The 17,580-nt window shown below is 37.9% G+C and overlaps 1 protein-coding gene across 1 annotated transcript in view; it reads right to left on the bottom strand.

The window, feature by feature from the left end:
• Positions 1–16,948, bottom strand: part of HGF (hepatocyte growth factor (hepapoietin A; scatter factor)) — a 109,039-nt gene extending 92,091 nt beyond the window's left edge. The window contains exon 1 of the mRNA XM_010001805.1: positions 16,930–16,948. Coding sequence (XP_010000107.1) covers positions 16,930–16,948 — 19 coding nt within the window. The remainder of the gene's footprint in view (positions 1–16,929) is intronic.
• Positions 16,949–17,580: the final 632 nt, after the last annotated feature.

Below are 17,580 nucleotides of genomic sequence, written 5' to 3'. Positions count from 1 at the left end.
GAGTTCAGAGGTATAGATCCTTCTGAATGTTCTTCTTTTGAAAGTCTACTTATCAACTAATACTGTGTTACTGATGCCGCAATGTTAAAAGCTTGGCCTTCTGAAAAGTAACTCGAATAAATTCCTACATATGGAGGGTGAGCCCTTATCACAGGAAAGGCATGGAGCTGTTGGAGAGGATCCAGACAAGGGCCACTAAGATTATCAGAGGACTGGAGCACCTCTGCTATGAAGACAGGCTGAGGGAGTTGGGGTTGTTCTGTCTGAAGAATAGAAGGCTCCAGGAGAACCTTATAGCAGCCTTCCAGTACCTAAAGGGGGCCTACAGAAAAGCTGGGGAGGGACTTGTTACAACGGCTTGTAGTGATAGAACAAGGGGCAATGGTATTAAACTGAAAGAGGGGAGATTTATGTTAGACATCAGGAAGAAATTTTTCACCATGAGGGTAGTAAGGTGCTGGGGAAGCCCCCTCCCTGGAGGTGTTTAAGGCTGGGTTGGATGAGGCTTTGTACAGCCTGGTCTAGTGTGAGGTGCCCCTACTCACAGCAGGGAGGTTGGAACCTGATGATCTTTCAGATTCCTTCCAACCTTAACCATTCTATGATTCTGTGAATCCAGGAATCTAGTTCTAGCCATCTGGTTTTAAAAATATTGGTTCAAAAGTTTCACACTTGTTGATTGGTGTCTAACTCAGAGGGAGATTTATTTGTCAACACAACACACATTCTCTGAACTTCCTGTACAGTTTTCAAACAGCAAAACATGTTTTCAAAATTATCTTTGTAATTGGGCATGTAATTTCCATTAAAATGAATAGGAACGATGTGTCCAAACAATGGGGCATGGAGCTGCAAGGCACTTGCCTCCGTGATCGTCAAGTCCAGAGCTTTTTTATTACAAACAATACCATACAATTCTTTCCATCAACATATTAAAAATAGGCACGTTTCATGCCACCACAATCTTACTAAAGTTATTGTAAAATGTTACAGTTGAAAACTGTCTTTTCATGTCTGGCCTAACAGTTTCATATTCACCTATTCTATGTTCTGTTCCCCTCTCTTTACAGCACATCTCTGCTTTCCTAATGTGCTTAAATAAGAATATGCATTTAGACATATTTAGACAAATGTTTCCAAATTTTAAAAATTGGATCCAAAGTGCTAGTTTTTGGAGCCTGAATTTTTGGTTGGAAACACTGTAATTGAGGTAACTGAGAGCTTCAGACTTTTTCCAGGAAACGCGTGTTGAGTGAAGTCTTACAAAAATTATTTCAGTTCTTCTGTTCAAAAGTCAATTTGCTCTCCTCTCTAACAGCACAGTGTTCTCAGGTAGTAAAAAATAAGTCTTTATTCAGTCACCACCTATACTTCTAATAATTCTGCACATTAGGCAACATCTGTGGTCGGGTTGGTTTTTTTTGTCATTACCAGGTCTAGTTTGTATTCCTAAAGCAAACGAGAAAACTTGATTCTTGAAAACACTCATTTCAAGAGTCATAATCACTCAGATCACACTTAAGACCATCCACAGCTAAATAATTTATACTGTATGTGTGTATGCAAGAGGGAGAACGAGAGCTGGAGAAATTCAGAATTTTATGACACACTTTGTATGCCTTTTGGAAAACACCTGAAGTTAAGGATTTACAGCATGATGACTGGTGTAAGATTATTTATTTATTAATTCTGATTACCATAAGAAAGGCGACTTTTTGCAAGCAGTTAATCTATCTGTCTGGTAAATACTAAACATTATCAAATCCCAAATATATCATCTAGCTTTTACCATGAAAAAGGATACAAGATTCATAAATATTTGCATCTCTGGAAGTTTTGTGAAAATTTAGAGCACATTAGGAAAGAGAATGAGAGACTGCCTGTGCAGGAAAGGCAGAAGTTAGCTGTTACACACTCCCTCTGGAAGCAGCTGTATGCCCAGTCATGCAGATCCAGTATGATCCAGCTGGGCTGCTCAAACATGCATGTCTGTAGGTCAAGACTAACCTCTCTAGCTATTTAAGTCTGGCACCTTCTATGTTACGTGTGGACTAACCCCCATCACATGTGCCTCTTGGCTGACTGGGGGTTTCATATTCCATACGAATGGCACCATCCCTGTCTTGGGGGATCGGTCTTCTACTGCTTATAGAGCAATAAAAGAATCCTGCTGTGAGGTCTGAAATGCATTAATCACTCCTACTCATGTGCAAGGCTAAGACATTAGATGGACTAGATGATCTAATGGTATTTCCCAGGCTTAAGTAATAGGATTACAATTAAGCAATTGTACAGAGCTGGATTAGCCACTGGTGATACCATTAACCAGAGAGGACAAAACAAATGTCTCAAGGCTTCAGGACATTCCTAACTTTAATTACTCAGCATTATAGATAAATTCTTCGGTTATAAATGGCAGCTGAGGATCCCAAATTACCTCCAGAGTTTGTCACATATAGCCACTCCAAAACATAGCCTGTGTTTTCTACCTTCAGGTGTTTACACAATCATGATTATATAGTCAGGTGAAAGATCCTTTACACATAAATATTGAACTTTCATTGATAATCCCAGGACACTTGCTTCCTTGTAGCCTTCTCAGAGGCTAACACGTTGTAAATAGCTAAGAAAAAGTAGCCGTAGTTCCTAATGATTATAACATCCTGAAGGGATGTTTTGCAAATACAGAACCAAAAGAGCACTAATCTGCACTTTAATGACAGCAACAGTGGCTGCTCTAAGTTATTCTCTCACAAGATGTTTCATACAGTGATGGAGACTGAAAACTGCACATTTAAATTATTGCTAGAAATCTTTTAGGAAAATATTACCTGCTTAGAAAAATCATACAGCTACTGCTGCCAGTTTAGTTTTTGAAGAGTAGAGGGAGATTTCAAAGCACACTTCTGCCTCAACTTTCAAGTGGCCCCAGGTTTCTAAGTTTCATGTTCTACAGTAAGGGACAATATCCCAGCTGTACCCATCATACCTGTATCTCACCCCAACAAAGACTCTTAGGATAATTAAACTTAACGAGTTTGAATTTGACGCACATTATAACTATTGTGCAGTTTTTAAATTTGCCCTTTAACATCATTGTGTAGTGCAAAGAAAGCAAATTACTCTACATTGGGCTGAGTTATCATACAGATAAAACACTAAGGAAATTCACCGGAAGCATTTTTGTGTGTGGTTACATCATTGACGTCAATTCAGAAGTTCTGTGTATCTCAAGAACAGATGTCAGTTTTCAAATGTTTTGTATTATAAATAAATTGGCTTTTGACCTGAGTAATGAGATAGTTGTACTTTAACTGTAAATACAATTACTTATGGCTAAATTGCAAATGTCCAGCTCTGAGATGTGCTGACTTATGGAAAAGTATGACCAAAAAAAGAAAGGCAGAGACAAAAAGTGTTCTGAGGAAGATAAAATACAGTAATTCAGCCTCTATTACTGAGAATAAGAGTAAATAGTTTTAAATAATCCTTTTTATTCAACATAGTGAGTAGAAGTATGAATGAAGATATGCTAAGATATAATAAGAGAAATCATAGTGATTTCTCATTTTACTTTATATTTTTTAACTCTTTGGAGTCTTATCAGCAGTATAAGAAAAAATAAATTTAAAAAAATCAACAAACAAAACCAAACCAAACAAAACTCCAAAATTTCAAACCTGAAACATAGTGATTAATTCTAGAAATATTGTTCTCTAACAAAATTCCCTCTTTGTCTTGTGAACTGAGGCAATGCTGAATTGCTGCCACATATTTAGGTGAATTCTTCTTTTTAAACAGATGTTACAGGAGTATTTAGGTGGCACAGAAAGCTTCAGTTGCCAAACAAAAGGATCAGTTCAGTCAAGGGCTCAGGATCAAGTCCACAAAACCTCACTCCAGATTTGCAAGGCAAAATTCTGTTTAAAGTGAGGGACAAAGTCCAAAACTGATGCAAAGCAAGCCACCACTTATTTGGTGCCCAATTCTGAATGGGATAAAAATTGTGCTAACTCCATGCCCACCATCTCAAAAACAAGTGATACAGAAAACTATTGCTAGAAAGTTATTTTAAGGGGTGATGTTAAAATCTCACTACTGCCTGCCAGTAGTGCTTCCTGTTTAGACCTTACAGAGCAGATTGTCTGACTGAAAAACTTAAAGCAGATAAATAACACGAAAAATGCTTCTTAGGAACAGGAAAGCATTTGTACATCTGCCTAAAATGTGGACTTGGATTTTTTTAGTTAGATATGACCTTTTTTTGAAAACTAAGGTATTTTCAGTATTGATTTTTCCTTCAAAATTGTACTTTAATACCTGTTCCCAAATATCTCTCCATTACGGATTTCAGCCAAGTCTGCAGTAGTAGCTATTCAAAAAAAGTGAAAGCAAGCTCAGCAAATACGTTTTGGTACAGGTTTTGAGATATTTTCTGTCTCTTTCTTGTCCTGGAGACAATTAGCTTCTCTTTGCTTCTGTTCCGCTGAAGGGCAGAGATTCCTAAACTCCAGTAACTAGTGATAGTCGTTCTTGTTTGAGGACTGCAGCAGGCCTACCTAGTACTATGATTTACTAAGAATTTATTTTTACTGCATATCTCAGTCCAAAATATAAATACAAAACCATCATCCACTGATGATTACTTACTATGATTATTCCTGGAAGAACTGAAGCTCTTGAGGCCTTAAGAACCCAGCTTAACTCCAAAGTATCCTGAACACCTTATGCTACACTCTTGTTAGGGTCTGTGCCAGACTCAGTGACAGACCAATACTTGATGGAGGCACAGAGACTGCTCTTACACTATTCCATACCTAGGCAGAAAGAGGTTTAAAATGCATCACACATTCTGGCTCTACGAATAAGGATCACAGGATCACAGAATGTCCCTGGCTGGAAGAGGCCCCCAGGATCATCCAGTCCAGCCCTAGACCTAACAGCACAAGCTCACCACTAGACCATGTCCCTAGGCACCAGGTCCACATGCCATTTAAATGCATCCAGAGATGGTGACTGCAGCACTTCTCTGGGCAATTTATTCCAATGCCTGACAATCCTTTTGGTGAAAAAATGCTTCCTAATATCTGAAGTAAATCTCCCCTGGCACAGCTTGCCTCCATTCCCTCTGGTTCTATCACCACAGAAAGAGAAAACCACCTTAGTACAAAACTGCTTGTGAAGAGTACTAAAGAAATGGAGCATTGGAGATCTTTGCCTGAACAAATGTTACACAATTTTAGCTTGCAGAGTTTTGAGTATCTTTGCATAATGTTCCATCCCACAGAGTGAAGTTCGTATATATTTATATATAAATATATATATAAAAGTAGATAGATAGATACATAGATACATAGATAGACAGATAGATATCCATGAGTTCCTGCTCACATAGAACAGAAAGGTTTATAAACTATGAGGCATATGAGCAGCTCCATTGGTGGTACTCTTTATAACCTAATAAAAAAAAACAACTTAGGGAAAATTCAGTGTTCGTTGGTTTGTTTGGAAATTTTGGGTTGGTTTTTGAAATTCTACAGCCTAGTCTTCATAACTCTTACTAAAAGTGCTAGAAAACTTAAGGGGAAACAAGTATTAGAGAACCATAAGCTTGGAGTGCCAACTGGACCTTAGAAACATTATTGTATTTCTATAGAGAAAAAATTAATAATGACAATGTATAATATATATTAACCCTTGGAAAATCCCTTTGCAGTTTATGCAGAACTGACATAGATTATAGCAGAAATCCCACATGTGTTTTTGTCCTGTTCTAAATTACTCAGTTCCTGGCAAGACAATGCTTCATGCACATCCAAAAATAAATAAATCTTCGACAAACCAATGGGTTTTCGAATGTTGTATTTTGAAGAAGGAAGAGAGAAATTGTATGTCCATCCACAAAAATTAGGAAAATTAATTTATTGTTGGCTGGGAGAAGATTTGTTCCTTTCTGGAATACAGAAGGATTTGCTTTGTTATCTTAATACATTCCAAACATTTGGAAACATCAGAACCACAGAAGGCTGCACTCTGTTTTGTTTGGGGTTTTTTAAATCTATTTTATCTTTCCTGCCTGGACTACCTTTACAGAATTCAATAATTCATGTTTTAAGCACTTGCTTATTTCCAGTGAGGAAGGATAAAGATCCTTAGGAGACAGACACTAGGTAGACCTAAAGGTATTTACCATAAAACTGGGCTAACGTTTATATTTCTTTGATTACAAAACTGCACAACAAGCACTTCCCCAATAGCTGTTCCCTCATCTTCTTTTGTACAACATAGTCCTTTGCTTTTTCTCATTGTTTTAACTGTGAGTCATTCTCAGCACTTCAAGATATTTTAAAAAATATTAATGAACCAATAGTGTAACTTTACAAATTACTGCAATCAGTGCAACACCTCCGAGCTCCAAATAGGATTGTGACTCCACATAATAAAAGACAGCCATCTGCCCTGGCCAACCTCTAGTGTAATAGAGAGGTCAGGCAGAGGGTAGCACTACAATTTTGTGATGAATGAATGGTTTACGTGTGAGGAATGGATGCGGAATGAAGAGGTGTTTTGCCAAAGATCCCTCAGGATATCTGTGGCTGAACCAGGCATACTGCATGGGTTTAGTCTGACCACATGGTGAAGCTTGCAATGTGATAGTGTATACCTGTCTCTTATAATCAGTAAACACAAATAGGCATTGGTAGCCTGAATGTAATCTAATTCTGTAATGAAACATCTGAACTTAAGATAGAAGGTCTCTAAAACCACCTCTTTGATTCATTAGAGACAGACCCAAAAGTATTGAGCTCAGCAGCAGATATCTAAGGTTTCTCAACGTTTTCCTTCACTTAGCTTTTCATTAAGTAAATGAAGAATAAACATGAAGAAACACATTTTCCAGTGGGCATTCAATTGTGGAAGAGACCCTAGAAGAATTTTTTTCTTAAAAAGAGATAATTCAATATAAACTTGCATTGCTCCTGGCAGAGAAATAAGATTCAGAGCTAAGCTTTACTCACAACTCAAATCAAGACAAATTCTTGGCCTTTCTAACTTTTGGAAAACCTTGGCTACGTTTCTCTTATGTGCCTCAATTTTGCCAAAGAAGTAGATACCTAAATATATTTAACTACAGATATTTTTTCTGAGGCAACAGAAGCCAAAGGTCTGTCCATTTATTGTAGCTGAACATCATCCAACTTACCTGTCACAACTTACATTTCTTAGCTTCTTACTATTTACAAGATAAACAGTTAATATTAAAAGTGGCTGTAAACTAGACTGTGTGTATCTAGGCACTGGTTTATTGAATTTACGTTTTAAAAGACCACAGACAATTTGAATTGAAAATATGCAATAAAGAAATAGTATTATTCTTTTAGCTTTCTTTGTCTCTGTCAGAAATCTACACATACAGGAAAACCAAAGGCTTAGCACTAAAAACAGATTATTTTTTTCCAGAGTTTATAGGAAGTTTCACTGTTTTCACAGCCTGGTAATGTGAAATGAGAAAGCCAAGAGCACTGAGTTGCTGCTTCAAAATTGAATTGATGAGTAAGAGTCCTAAGTCCTGATGCAGCTAAGCATGCAGAGACTGGTATCAAGAGAGGCTTTTTTTTTTCCTGGATCATTGTCAGATAAGCTGTCAACGGCTTTTTTCTTTCCCTTCCTATGTATGCTTCTTCCCTTTTGTACTCTCTGGCTTTCACTCCTGATCCTCAGAATTCCCAGGGCACTGTTTTGTTGTGAGGGCTAGTTTCCACTTCTAATTCCTGCCTCTGCCTGTCTTGATGCAAGTGCCATGCTGACACTGCTGGAGGATTAAAGCAGAAATTTTTCAGGAGGACTTAACATGTTAACAACTTTCTGGGTTTCACATCAATAGCAAAGTACTTCAAGCAAATGAGATAGCACTCAAAATTTTGTGGCATTCAGGAGTGTAGCTTCCAGCAGCTAAGTTGCTAAGCTGCTGGTTTTCAAATTCTGCCTTTTGGCAATTTGTATCAGTGATTGGCAATGACACAAACACGCCTTTGAGGCTTCAACCACTGTCCCTCTGCATTGTGGCGGGTCTGCTCATGTGGCATCCCATCCTGTACCAGGCTCACTGCAGCCTTGCTCTCTGTGCTCCTGCTTTCACCATGCACACAACCATGAAAGGATTTCTTGGACCTCTCTACCTGACCAAGGTGTTGGTACAGTTCCTGCCTGCGAGACAGATAGTTGTCTCATCTCTGGACAGAGGAATGAATGTGAATACTGCTCATCCATTTTATCTGCTTCTGTACTTCCCAGGGCAAACTGCTTCGGCTGAAGTTTGGGCGAAGTGTGGAGGCTGGATAGCTTCTAAGCAGGATTCTTAGGAGATTAAAATAACAATCACAGCTCCATATTTGTATGGACATGTATGACCTTGTCCACTTATATTAAAGAAAATATTTAATGCAGTCCTACATACCCAGCTCTCATAAAGTCACACTACAATTTGCTTGAAGCCAACAACACATCAGTATGGATGTCATACCACAAGTATTTATTCCTACCATACACATCTGAAGTGACTTAGCTGAGCTGCCTGCTTAACCTTTTCCATTCATAAAACCTGGGGGAAATGAATGGACTTGGTCCATGACACAACATTTTATCATCTCCCAGCTCTTCTTGCTAAATCTTTGAGGCAGTCTCTAAGTTCAGCCTCAGGCCCAAACAGTGCTGTTATGAAGACTTCTGTGAGTGTAGTTTGCAATTTCTGTACATATTGTCAGCAAAAAGATAAAGTCAGAGGCATTGTGCCTCTCATCAGTTAGATGGAAGTAAGGAAGCCCTGTGGTCAGGGAGATCATTTTTTCAATGTGAAACTGGAGATAAGTTACACTCCTATGTGAACTGTGAGAAAATAAAAAATTAATAATTAATCATGTGGAAATGCAACCAAATTCTCAGAAATGCATTTTATTCCAGATCAGTTGTGAATATGAAGTAAATGTGTGGCCTGTACATTTTAAAGCCAGATGGTGTATTATAATCTCTCAGGCCAGTCACCTGCATTACATTGTTTGCACATATGCAACATGGTCACGTGTATTCACATGGTTGGGACATGGCTCGGTTTTGACAGGGTGTTTCTGTTTTCTTCCCTTAGGCTGATTGTAATTAGAGATGAGATCAAGGCTGTAAAGTACAGAGTTACATCTAATGTACCTCCATCCAAGGGGCTTTGCAATTAGCATTTGCAGCTGGATCCATCCACAAACCTTATTTTAAAATTCATTCTATCTTTGAAAAGTAACTAGAGAATCGTCCCACATTAGGAATTTGGCTGGTGCTGCATGGCTGATGGAACAGCTTTATTCGTGCAGTCCCACTGTAGAGGTGAATCTTTAGCCAAGGCTGTAGCCTGTGGTGAGCCATAGCTAATGGCTTGTGGAAATTTGCTTCTAAGACATTATTTTTTTTAATTATTTATTTTACTGTGTAAACTTTTTGCCTGAACTAGGCTCACCACTGAATTTCTACTTCCCATTAACCACAATTAAGAGTAAAATACTTGTGGTTGTGAGCCCCAGACTAACTGCTTCTGACCTACTGTAGCCCTGCAGTGATTAGGAGAATGCTGAAGTGACTGAGACCTCCTCTGCTGCTCTACACAGATGAAATTTTGGTTACAAATGGGATGTGACTCTCAGGTAGGAGACTTTTCACCCTTTCTAAACTGCATAAAGCAGTTATATTCTGATATACCCTATGACAAACACTCCAGTCAAAACTCTAACTACAAATGCTGTTTTTATGAGACTGCATAAGTTATTGATATGGACATGAGCAGCATCTAACAAACACTGAATTGTTGGTAATAGCTCATGAGAGCTTAGCTACTCACACCCATCATATCCAAGTCCTACACCAGTACTTTTCCACTGCTAGGAGCAGTTGACTGTACTGTTACAGTTGGGAAAACATAACAGCAATGTCATAAACCTGTCAGCATAGATATAAAAAAGGAAGGAGATAAAGACTTCATCCAAAACTGAAGAGAAAAAAAGTAACATTTCAATTCTGGACCAGAAAAAAATAGTTTTATATTGAAATAGCATTCAAAAGGACTAAGCTAGTGCAAAGATAATAAAAAACTTTTTTATTACATACACAAGTGTGTTTTTTTCCTCTGTCAACAGGAGGAATTCTCAGAATAGGACTGGAAGGGCAAGTGAGGGTCCTGCATAACACTTAAGTTGCAGCCTGGCTTGGGAAGTCAAGAAGTGAGGTAAAAGTATGAACAAACCCAACAGGAGATAGGTTGCTTCTGTCAGGACCATCATCTACATATTAGCAATAACTGTCCTGATTAAAGGATGCTCAGGGAAGTTATTACAGGCTTGTACTTCTGTTGTCAAAGTCCTTTCTGGCTTAAATAACATAATATCATGTTGGCTTTTTTGCTTGCTTTTTTTTTTTTTTTTTTTTTTTTAAGGGGGGTGGCAGGGCTTAAGTTTTCTGTTAGTCTTTGTTTTTTAAGAGAGGATGACCCTTCTCTACTGTATGGTGGAAGCAGTGAGAAGCAAACTCATCCTGATTTTCAGTGACTTCTCTAAAAAGAAAAGACACACTGTGAAGGTCCCATGTTGAGTATGAACATTTTACCCTGTTATTTTACCATAAGCAGGATCATCAACAGAATTATGTTTAAAACACTGCATCTACAAACTGATGAGATCCTCAATGCCACATTTTACCTAGCTGTGACATTTACAAGGAGATGTAGCGAACTAGCTATCAAAAGAATGACGAAATGCAGGTACCTGAACTTGGAGCAAAGATCTTGCAAGTATACATTATTATTACTATTACCTCAGTGCATGAACTTTTAAGAAGGGGGAATGCCCTGACCTTAAGTCCAAGCTCAATTTCACTTATGCAAGAACATGCATTCTTCAAAGAGAAAGAAGCAAATTTTGTACTTAAATCTATTCCTGTGTCTGATGCAAGAATCCTTGTTTAGATAATTCAACAAGTAACACAGGCTTTCCACTGAAGTCAGCAGGATAGCTCACACGAGATGCTCATGTGCCCTAAGTATGTGAGATAGTGATCTCATATATTCATTATTTTTTTTTATGTATAGTTATGACATTCTTGTTTCCATCTCATATCTGTATCTTCCTTGCACTTTAAACAAAGCCTCTGTCCACTTTACGCGTGTGATTTTGTACAGAGAGCAAGGCAGGTTTTGAGTTTCAGCATGGACTAGAGTAAGAAAAATCTGCAATTAATCCATTTTCATGGGTCTCACAGTAATAAAAAAAAAGTCAGTGATAGAAAAAGAAAGTCCCATATGCCTTACATTACCCACCATTCATCTTTCTAGCACTGATTTAAAATGCTGCTCTGTGGTTATGAAATACATTAATTTATTTACAAGGAAACTGTTCTGAGAAACCTAATGACTCATGAAACATCTTATAGTTTCTTGTGATTGTTGGGGCATATGATTTTGAGACAAGCAACACTTACACTACCAAACACAGATGTTTAAAAAACTGTAAAATGTGCAGGTGCACGAAGGACAGAAAAGAAAAAAAGACAAAAAGACAAAAAAAAATAATAAAAGAAGCACCACCCTCACTCACCCTCCACTCCCCCTTGCTTTCTGAAACAACTTTGCCAATATGTTTACTTTTTCTACCAGGATTCTCTCAATATTCCTCACCTTAAAAAAACCTGCTCCTTGGGTTTGAGAATCTTAGATTTCTTTCAACAAAAAAGAACAAAAAATACAATACTTCATAGAAAAACAGGAAAAAAATGGAAACCAAGGTACTTACCAACAGGAAAACTCAAACTTACCTGATTTTTTAAATAAAAATTATTTTGCTTTTATTCCATTACAGTACTGCAAATAGCACTCAGTGTGAGAATGGATTTAGCCAAGATAACTGGACCTACCAATTTTCAGACACAATAGACAAGACCCAAATATGTTTTCAAGTTTTATATATGGGTATTTCTCTGTAGATTACCCGCCATTTAAAACAACTGGGTCTTGCATTAGTCTGCAGGGATTCTGTCCAACATGGTTTAACTACCTAAATAGTTTATTTATTGTTGTGATGATAGTTTACATTTCAGAAGCAGAATTGTCTTCTCTGGTATGGAGGTAGGGGTTAGACCCACATTTTAGGACATGACATGGAATAACTCTGATGCTATGATCAGAAGAAGAAGGTCTGCTGATGCTCTCAAACAAAATACTCCACATCTTACAAGAGAGCTAAGGAACTACAGATAATTGGTTATTCTTTCATACTACCTGATTAAGTTCTAAGCTTCATGGACTATTAGATTTCTCAGATATTTACCTTCTTTGCAGGTGTATAAAAATCAAAAGTAAGTCTTTACTCTGGGGCTTTTGATAATTAGAAATAAAACTGGAGAATGTGAGAAATCAGTTTTCCTTCGCCCCATGAGCACTGCTTACTCTTTTTTAGGGAAGTGAACTCTTAATACTGAACATGATGCTGTCTAATGGAAATACTGACTTCTTTCCTATCTCCCAAAATATAAATAGAGATCAGCTCATATAACAGGAAATACCCTTTAGAAAAGACTTCAACTGCTTTCGTAGAAATGGAAACCAGTTATGAATCATCGGTGCAGCTACAATATTCCATAAAGCCTGGGTGTCCCACGCACAGCTCACTCAGTGCCCATAAACATGGCTGAGCTGTCAAGACTGAGGAATGGGACCAACACCTCTACTCACCCAATGCTTTTCTCAACAGTACATCATGTTGATAGGGCAGGATCTGAATATGCACACCCAGAAGGTATTGATGGGTTCACTTTGAGTGGAACAGACCTTTACTTGTGGATTAACTTCACAGGCTTCATTGTTTCTGAAATATGCAGGTGCATAGCAGCCCCTTTTCTAACAACAACCAAACAAACCAAGAGTTATTTCATAGCCTTTACCTAGCAATACACAAACATGACTGATCTCTTTGGAAAGAACCTGTTTTCACAATGGAGATAACAGATCATCAGCTTTCCTTATGCTGCTTTCTAGCTTCACAGATTATTTATGGATTTATGGATTACATAGGACCTCTTTACCTCATACAAACTGAAATACATTTATTTCCTCAGAAATATTAGAGACAAATGCTTTGCTTTGTATAGAGCTAGAAATATGACTGGGGTATTTTCTTTACACTCTTTGTAATAGGTATGTGGAATTGTTACAAAGAACAAAGGTCACAATGTTTCATCACACTTTCAGTAGCTATTTCATTTCCTTGTAAAGGTCTGATGTGTCCCTGTCACATAAGTCCTGAGATGTCATGGTGATTCAAACAAGAGTTTACTGATAATTTTGCCATTTGCTGAAATAACTGCAAAAATTCTCAGAAAGAACAGGATTATTCCTATTTATTTTGTTGTTGTGTTTGTTTGTTTGTTTGTTTTTTTATGAGGGTAATTGCAATATCTGATTTTAAGAGTTTAAGGTATCATTCTGAAAAATTAGGGGTTTTTTTATTTTTTTTTTAAAGTATGAATGTATGCAACTCCAACAAAATTGGTGGTGGTACCTCAAGCATAATGTAGCTTTAAAAAGGCACATAACAGAACTCCTACTGTAGACATCAATGTATTAGCTGTTAAATACTTTTATTCAGTGAAAGTACTGAAACACATACTTGGCTTTATGCATGTGCAATGTTCCCCCCCAGCAAGTCAGTGAAACAAGTGCTAAATTTAACACAAGTGCTTTTGTTCTATGGTTTTCAAACAAATGACTGCAATAATTGCTTGGTGGAGCAACCAGATGGCACTACTAGAAACCTCAGAGAGCTTTCCATAAATACCATTTCTATTTTCAGAACAAATATTTACTGAATTTCCAAAACCAGAAATGAAGATGGGGCTTGTGTCCTTTAATTGCTATAACCTACTAGTAATACAAAAGAGGTAGAGGCTTCTGCGTATATTCTACCTCTATCAATCACAATTCCCGAGTCAAAAGGAAAATCAGTTGTTAATCCACCTTGCATGGTGCTATAATCTACAGCAGTATAATTAAAAGACAAGAATTTTCCAACTTTTTTCTTCTTGGGAAAAAAACCCAAACAAACCACAAAAAAAAAACCCTCAAAAAAGCACACAAAAATTTATTCTAATATCCATCATTTATAACTGCACCAACTTTAATTCATATTTTACTAATTGAAATATGTAAAAATATTATATTCAACAAATGTTCTTTCTTATCAAGCTCTGTTGTGTTTTATTAAGGTTAGGTCAACAACAGTGGACACCAAGATGAAAGATAAATCACCTTTAAAAATATTAATCGTGAATCATACTAAAACATGAGACAAAATATCAGTGATGTCACTCAAAAAATATTCAGATCATTTTATAGCCTGGTTCCCAGCAGCTGCATCTGGTTCTATTTCATATAAATGCAAGTTGGACATCTATAACCTCTGGCTTCTTAACAGATGTTGTCATGAAGTTGAACATAAGCAAAAGCGAAACACATTTGTTTCAGGCCACCCAATGTTTCCACAAGGCAGTTGCCTGGCACTACCAAAGATTGTATTACTCCATGTAAAACTATATCCAGACACTCAGGACATACTTTCAAATTGTATTATTTGCGGCTTTAATTATTAATTTCATCTGTCAGGCTTTCCTCAGACCAATGGTGAGTAATGCCATGAAGTACAGAGACAGAGGTGAGTTCTGTTGAGTTTGTGTGCAGAAGCGTCTGAAGACGCCTGCAGTGCTGCAAGCAGCACCACCATAGTTGTTGCACTGCTGAGCACATGGGCTGAAGCCTGCTAGCAACCTGCATGGGCTGGGAAGGACAAATCAGCCAGATATACAAGTGGTAAAGAACAATCATCACTGTCCTAACTGATAAATTGTCAACAGCAAGAATACCAACCTCACTGGACATCAGAACAAACTTCAAAGAGATTCTGCTTGCACACTGCACTGTGGGCATCATCCATACAGAGTCTGGCATCTCATAGCCTTATACTCTTATATGGCTCACAGCTTTAAACTTCTTGTTGCTATTAGCCTAGAGAAAGAGCAAGAGCAAAACTATATTTTCCAGGCTAGTAAAGACTCCCCCAAGGAGTAGTTACTTTCTTTAATAAAACCTGTCTGCTTTGCAGAAGTGGCTCAGCCTTCAACCTCCTCTTCCAGTTTCTGCTCTGAGAGGCAAACGCTTCGCAGTCTTGAAAATCCAGACTCTTCCTTAAGTACATTACAAAGTATAACAGTGTCAGAAAAAATACAGTATGGGATCATCTGAAGTTTCAACTTCAAGCAAACAGGCCTTTAGTGGTAGCCACTAGCAACATTTTAACAAGAACCTGACTATGATTTAAATGCAACCTCATGGACACACTACTGATAGAACCACTTCACATTTCAAATTTGCTCAGAATTGAAAGTAGCTATTTTTTTTTCAGCTACTGTGTATTTAATTTTACCAAGAATTAAAGCTAACTGTGCCTTATAATCTATAAAGCTGTAGCTATTAAGACCCCAATAGTTTTAATAAGACATTCTGCTGTCTGTGAGGTTTGTGTCCAGTATAGCAGTCGTTATTTTTTGCACTTAAAAAGGAACTAATTTGGCTTTACTTTTGATACAAGTTAGTTTAATGCATATCATAAAGTTGGAATTAAACACCCCACAGAGCAGAAAGATACTAACATGAAAGTGAAAAATACTGTGTTTCTTAATGTCAGACTATTTAACAATACTTTTTTTAATATACTTTTTAAAGGATTTATAATCTGGGGCTTTTGTTTGTTTCATTCATGGGTTGGTTGGGTTGGTTTAGTGGAAAAACAAACAAACAAAACCTATTCCACTGTTGCCATTGTCATCATCATCTGCACTGTTTTGGACTTTAATTCTGGGATCCTCTGGACTGTGTAAATCAGCTGAATTATAAATTGACAGCGAAAACATTAGCTATGGTGAAGGCAGTCCAGGGTCCTAGTTACAGCAGGGTGAATACAGCTGAGCTATAAAATATTCTGTACTTTTTAAATGACTTTTTAATTTATTAAAAATAAAATTTAAAAAATCCACCAAAACCCCATACAAAACAAACAAAAAAAACCCCAACACACACACACACCAAAAAACCACCAACACCCCCCAAAAAAAAAATAATTAAAAAAAATCCCAAGCACTCTCTAGTAACAGAATATCTCTTTACATAAGACCACTTCTTCTGGAAACAATAGAAGTGCCTGTCTGAGCAATGCCCAGGATAGGTTTTCATTCAGAAGAAGGCCAGTTTCTATTTAAGACATTTCACTCAACTAGAAATTCTAAAAAAAACCCAGTATCAGGCTGCAGGTTCTCCTTCACACCCTGCCAAGGAGGCCTGCCACACAGCCTGCTTTGGAGCTGGGCTTCATGCATGTCATCTGCCACAGCAAAGCACAGCGGGGCTGTTTGACCTTCTGGAAGCCAAGCATGCCAGGGGCTTGTTAGAAATCTGTGGGTAGTATCTAGAAGTCATAAAAAAAAATTCTGTCCACATGCACACTTCCCAAAAAACTCCTAGTATGTCAAAATCATAGCTTAACACCTACGTTCCCCACAAGGTGTGGAAGCAATTAAAAGCTATTCTCTCTGACTTAATTATTATTTTTCTCTGTGAAATTGTAGGCATCTGAAACCTCAGATACAGTGTAGCTCATATAATTTCCTGCTCTTAACAGAGGAGGAAAGGGAGGTAGAGACATTTAGGTCCACAGCTCTTCCCATGGCTCCCAGAGGATCACCAGGCAGTACTGGCATTGCCCAGTGGTACACCTGAGAGACAGCAGCAGGGACTAATGTAGTGCCAAACATGCCTTCTCTGCAAGCTGCTGTAACTGCAAATTACTCTCTTACCTCCTTTCCTCTTGGCCATGTTACTCCCTGTTGTGGTTTGGGACAAAAGTACAATGAAAGGATTGCCTCCCCCCCCCCCCCAACACACACACTCTGGGATGAGGACAATGCTCATGGGTTGAGACAAAAAGGACAAGGAGGGTTCTTCACCAATTAAAGTCCTGGGCAAAACAGGCTCAGCTTGAGGAAAAAATAATAATTTTCACACTAATCACACACACACAGGACACAGACAACACAAAGAGCAGGGCTTGCATATGTTACCCCACCCCTCCCTTCTTCCCAGGCCCAAATCACTTTGTTCCCAGTTTCTCTCCCTCCTTCCCCCCAGCAGCACAGGGGGACAGGGGATGGGGTTTAGAGTCAGTTCACAGGCTGGTGGTTCTTGCTGCGTCATCCTCCTCAGGAAGAAGGATTCCTTACTGTCCTTCTCTCCGTCCCCATGGGGTCTTAGATTTAAGATTTAAGGTCTAAGATTTAAGGCTTAGATTTAAGCAAAACTGCTTTCCTTGTAGATGGGGAGACTTTTAACTGATTGGAAATAGGGATGCATTTTAAAGCTTGACACTCTGTGACTTGTTAGATTGGAACTGGACATAAATATAAAAAAATCATCCAAAGGAAAACGAGTGATTAATGATATAAATACAA

This window comes from Chaetura pelagica, unplaced genomic scaffold (genome assembly GCF_000747805.2).
Source record: "Chaetura pelagica isolate M959 unplaced genomic scaffold, ChaPel_1.0 scaffold137, whole genome shotgun sequence".
Taxonomy (NCBI): domain Eukaryota; kingdom Metazoa; phylum Chordata; class Aves; order Apodiformes; family Apodidae; genus Chaetura; species Chaetura pelagica.
Note: the sequence above shows the minus strand (reverse complement) of the source record. Positions and strands in the feature narration are given on the sequence as shown.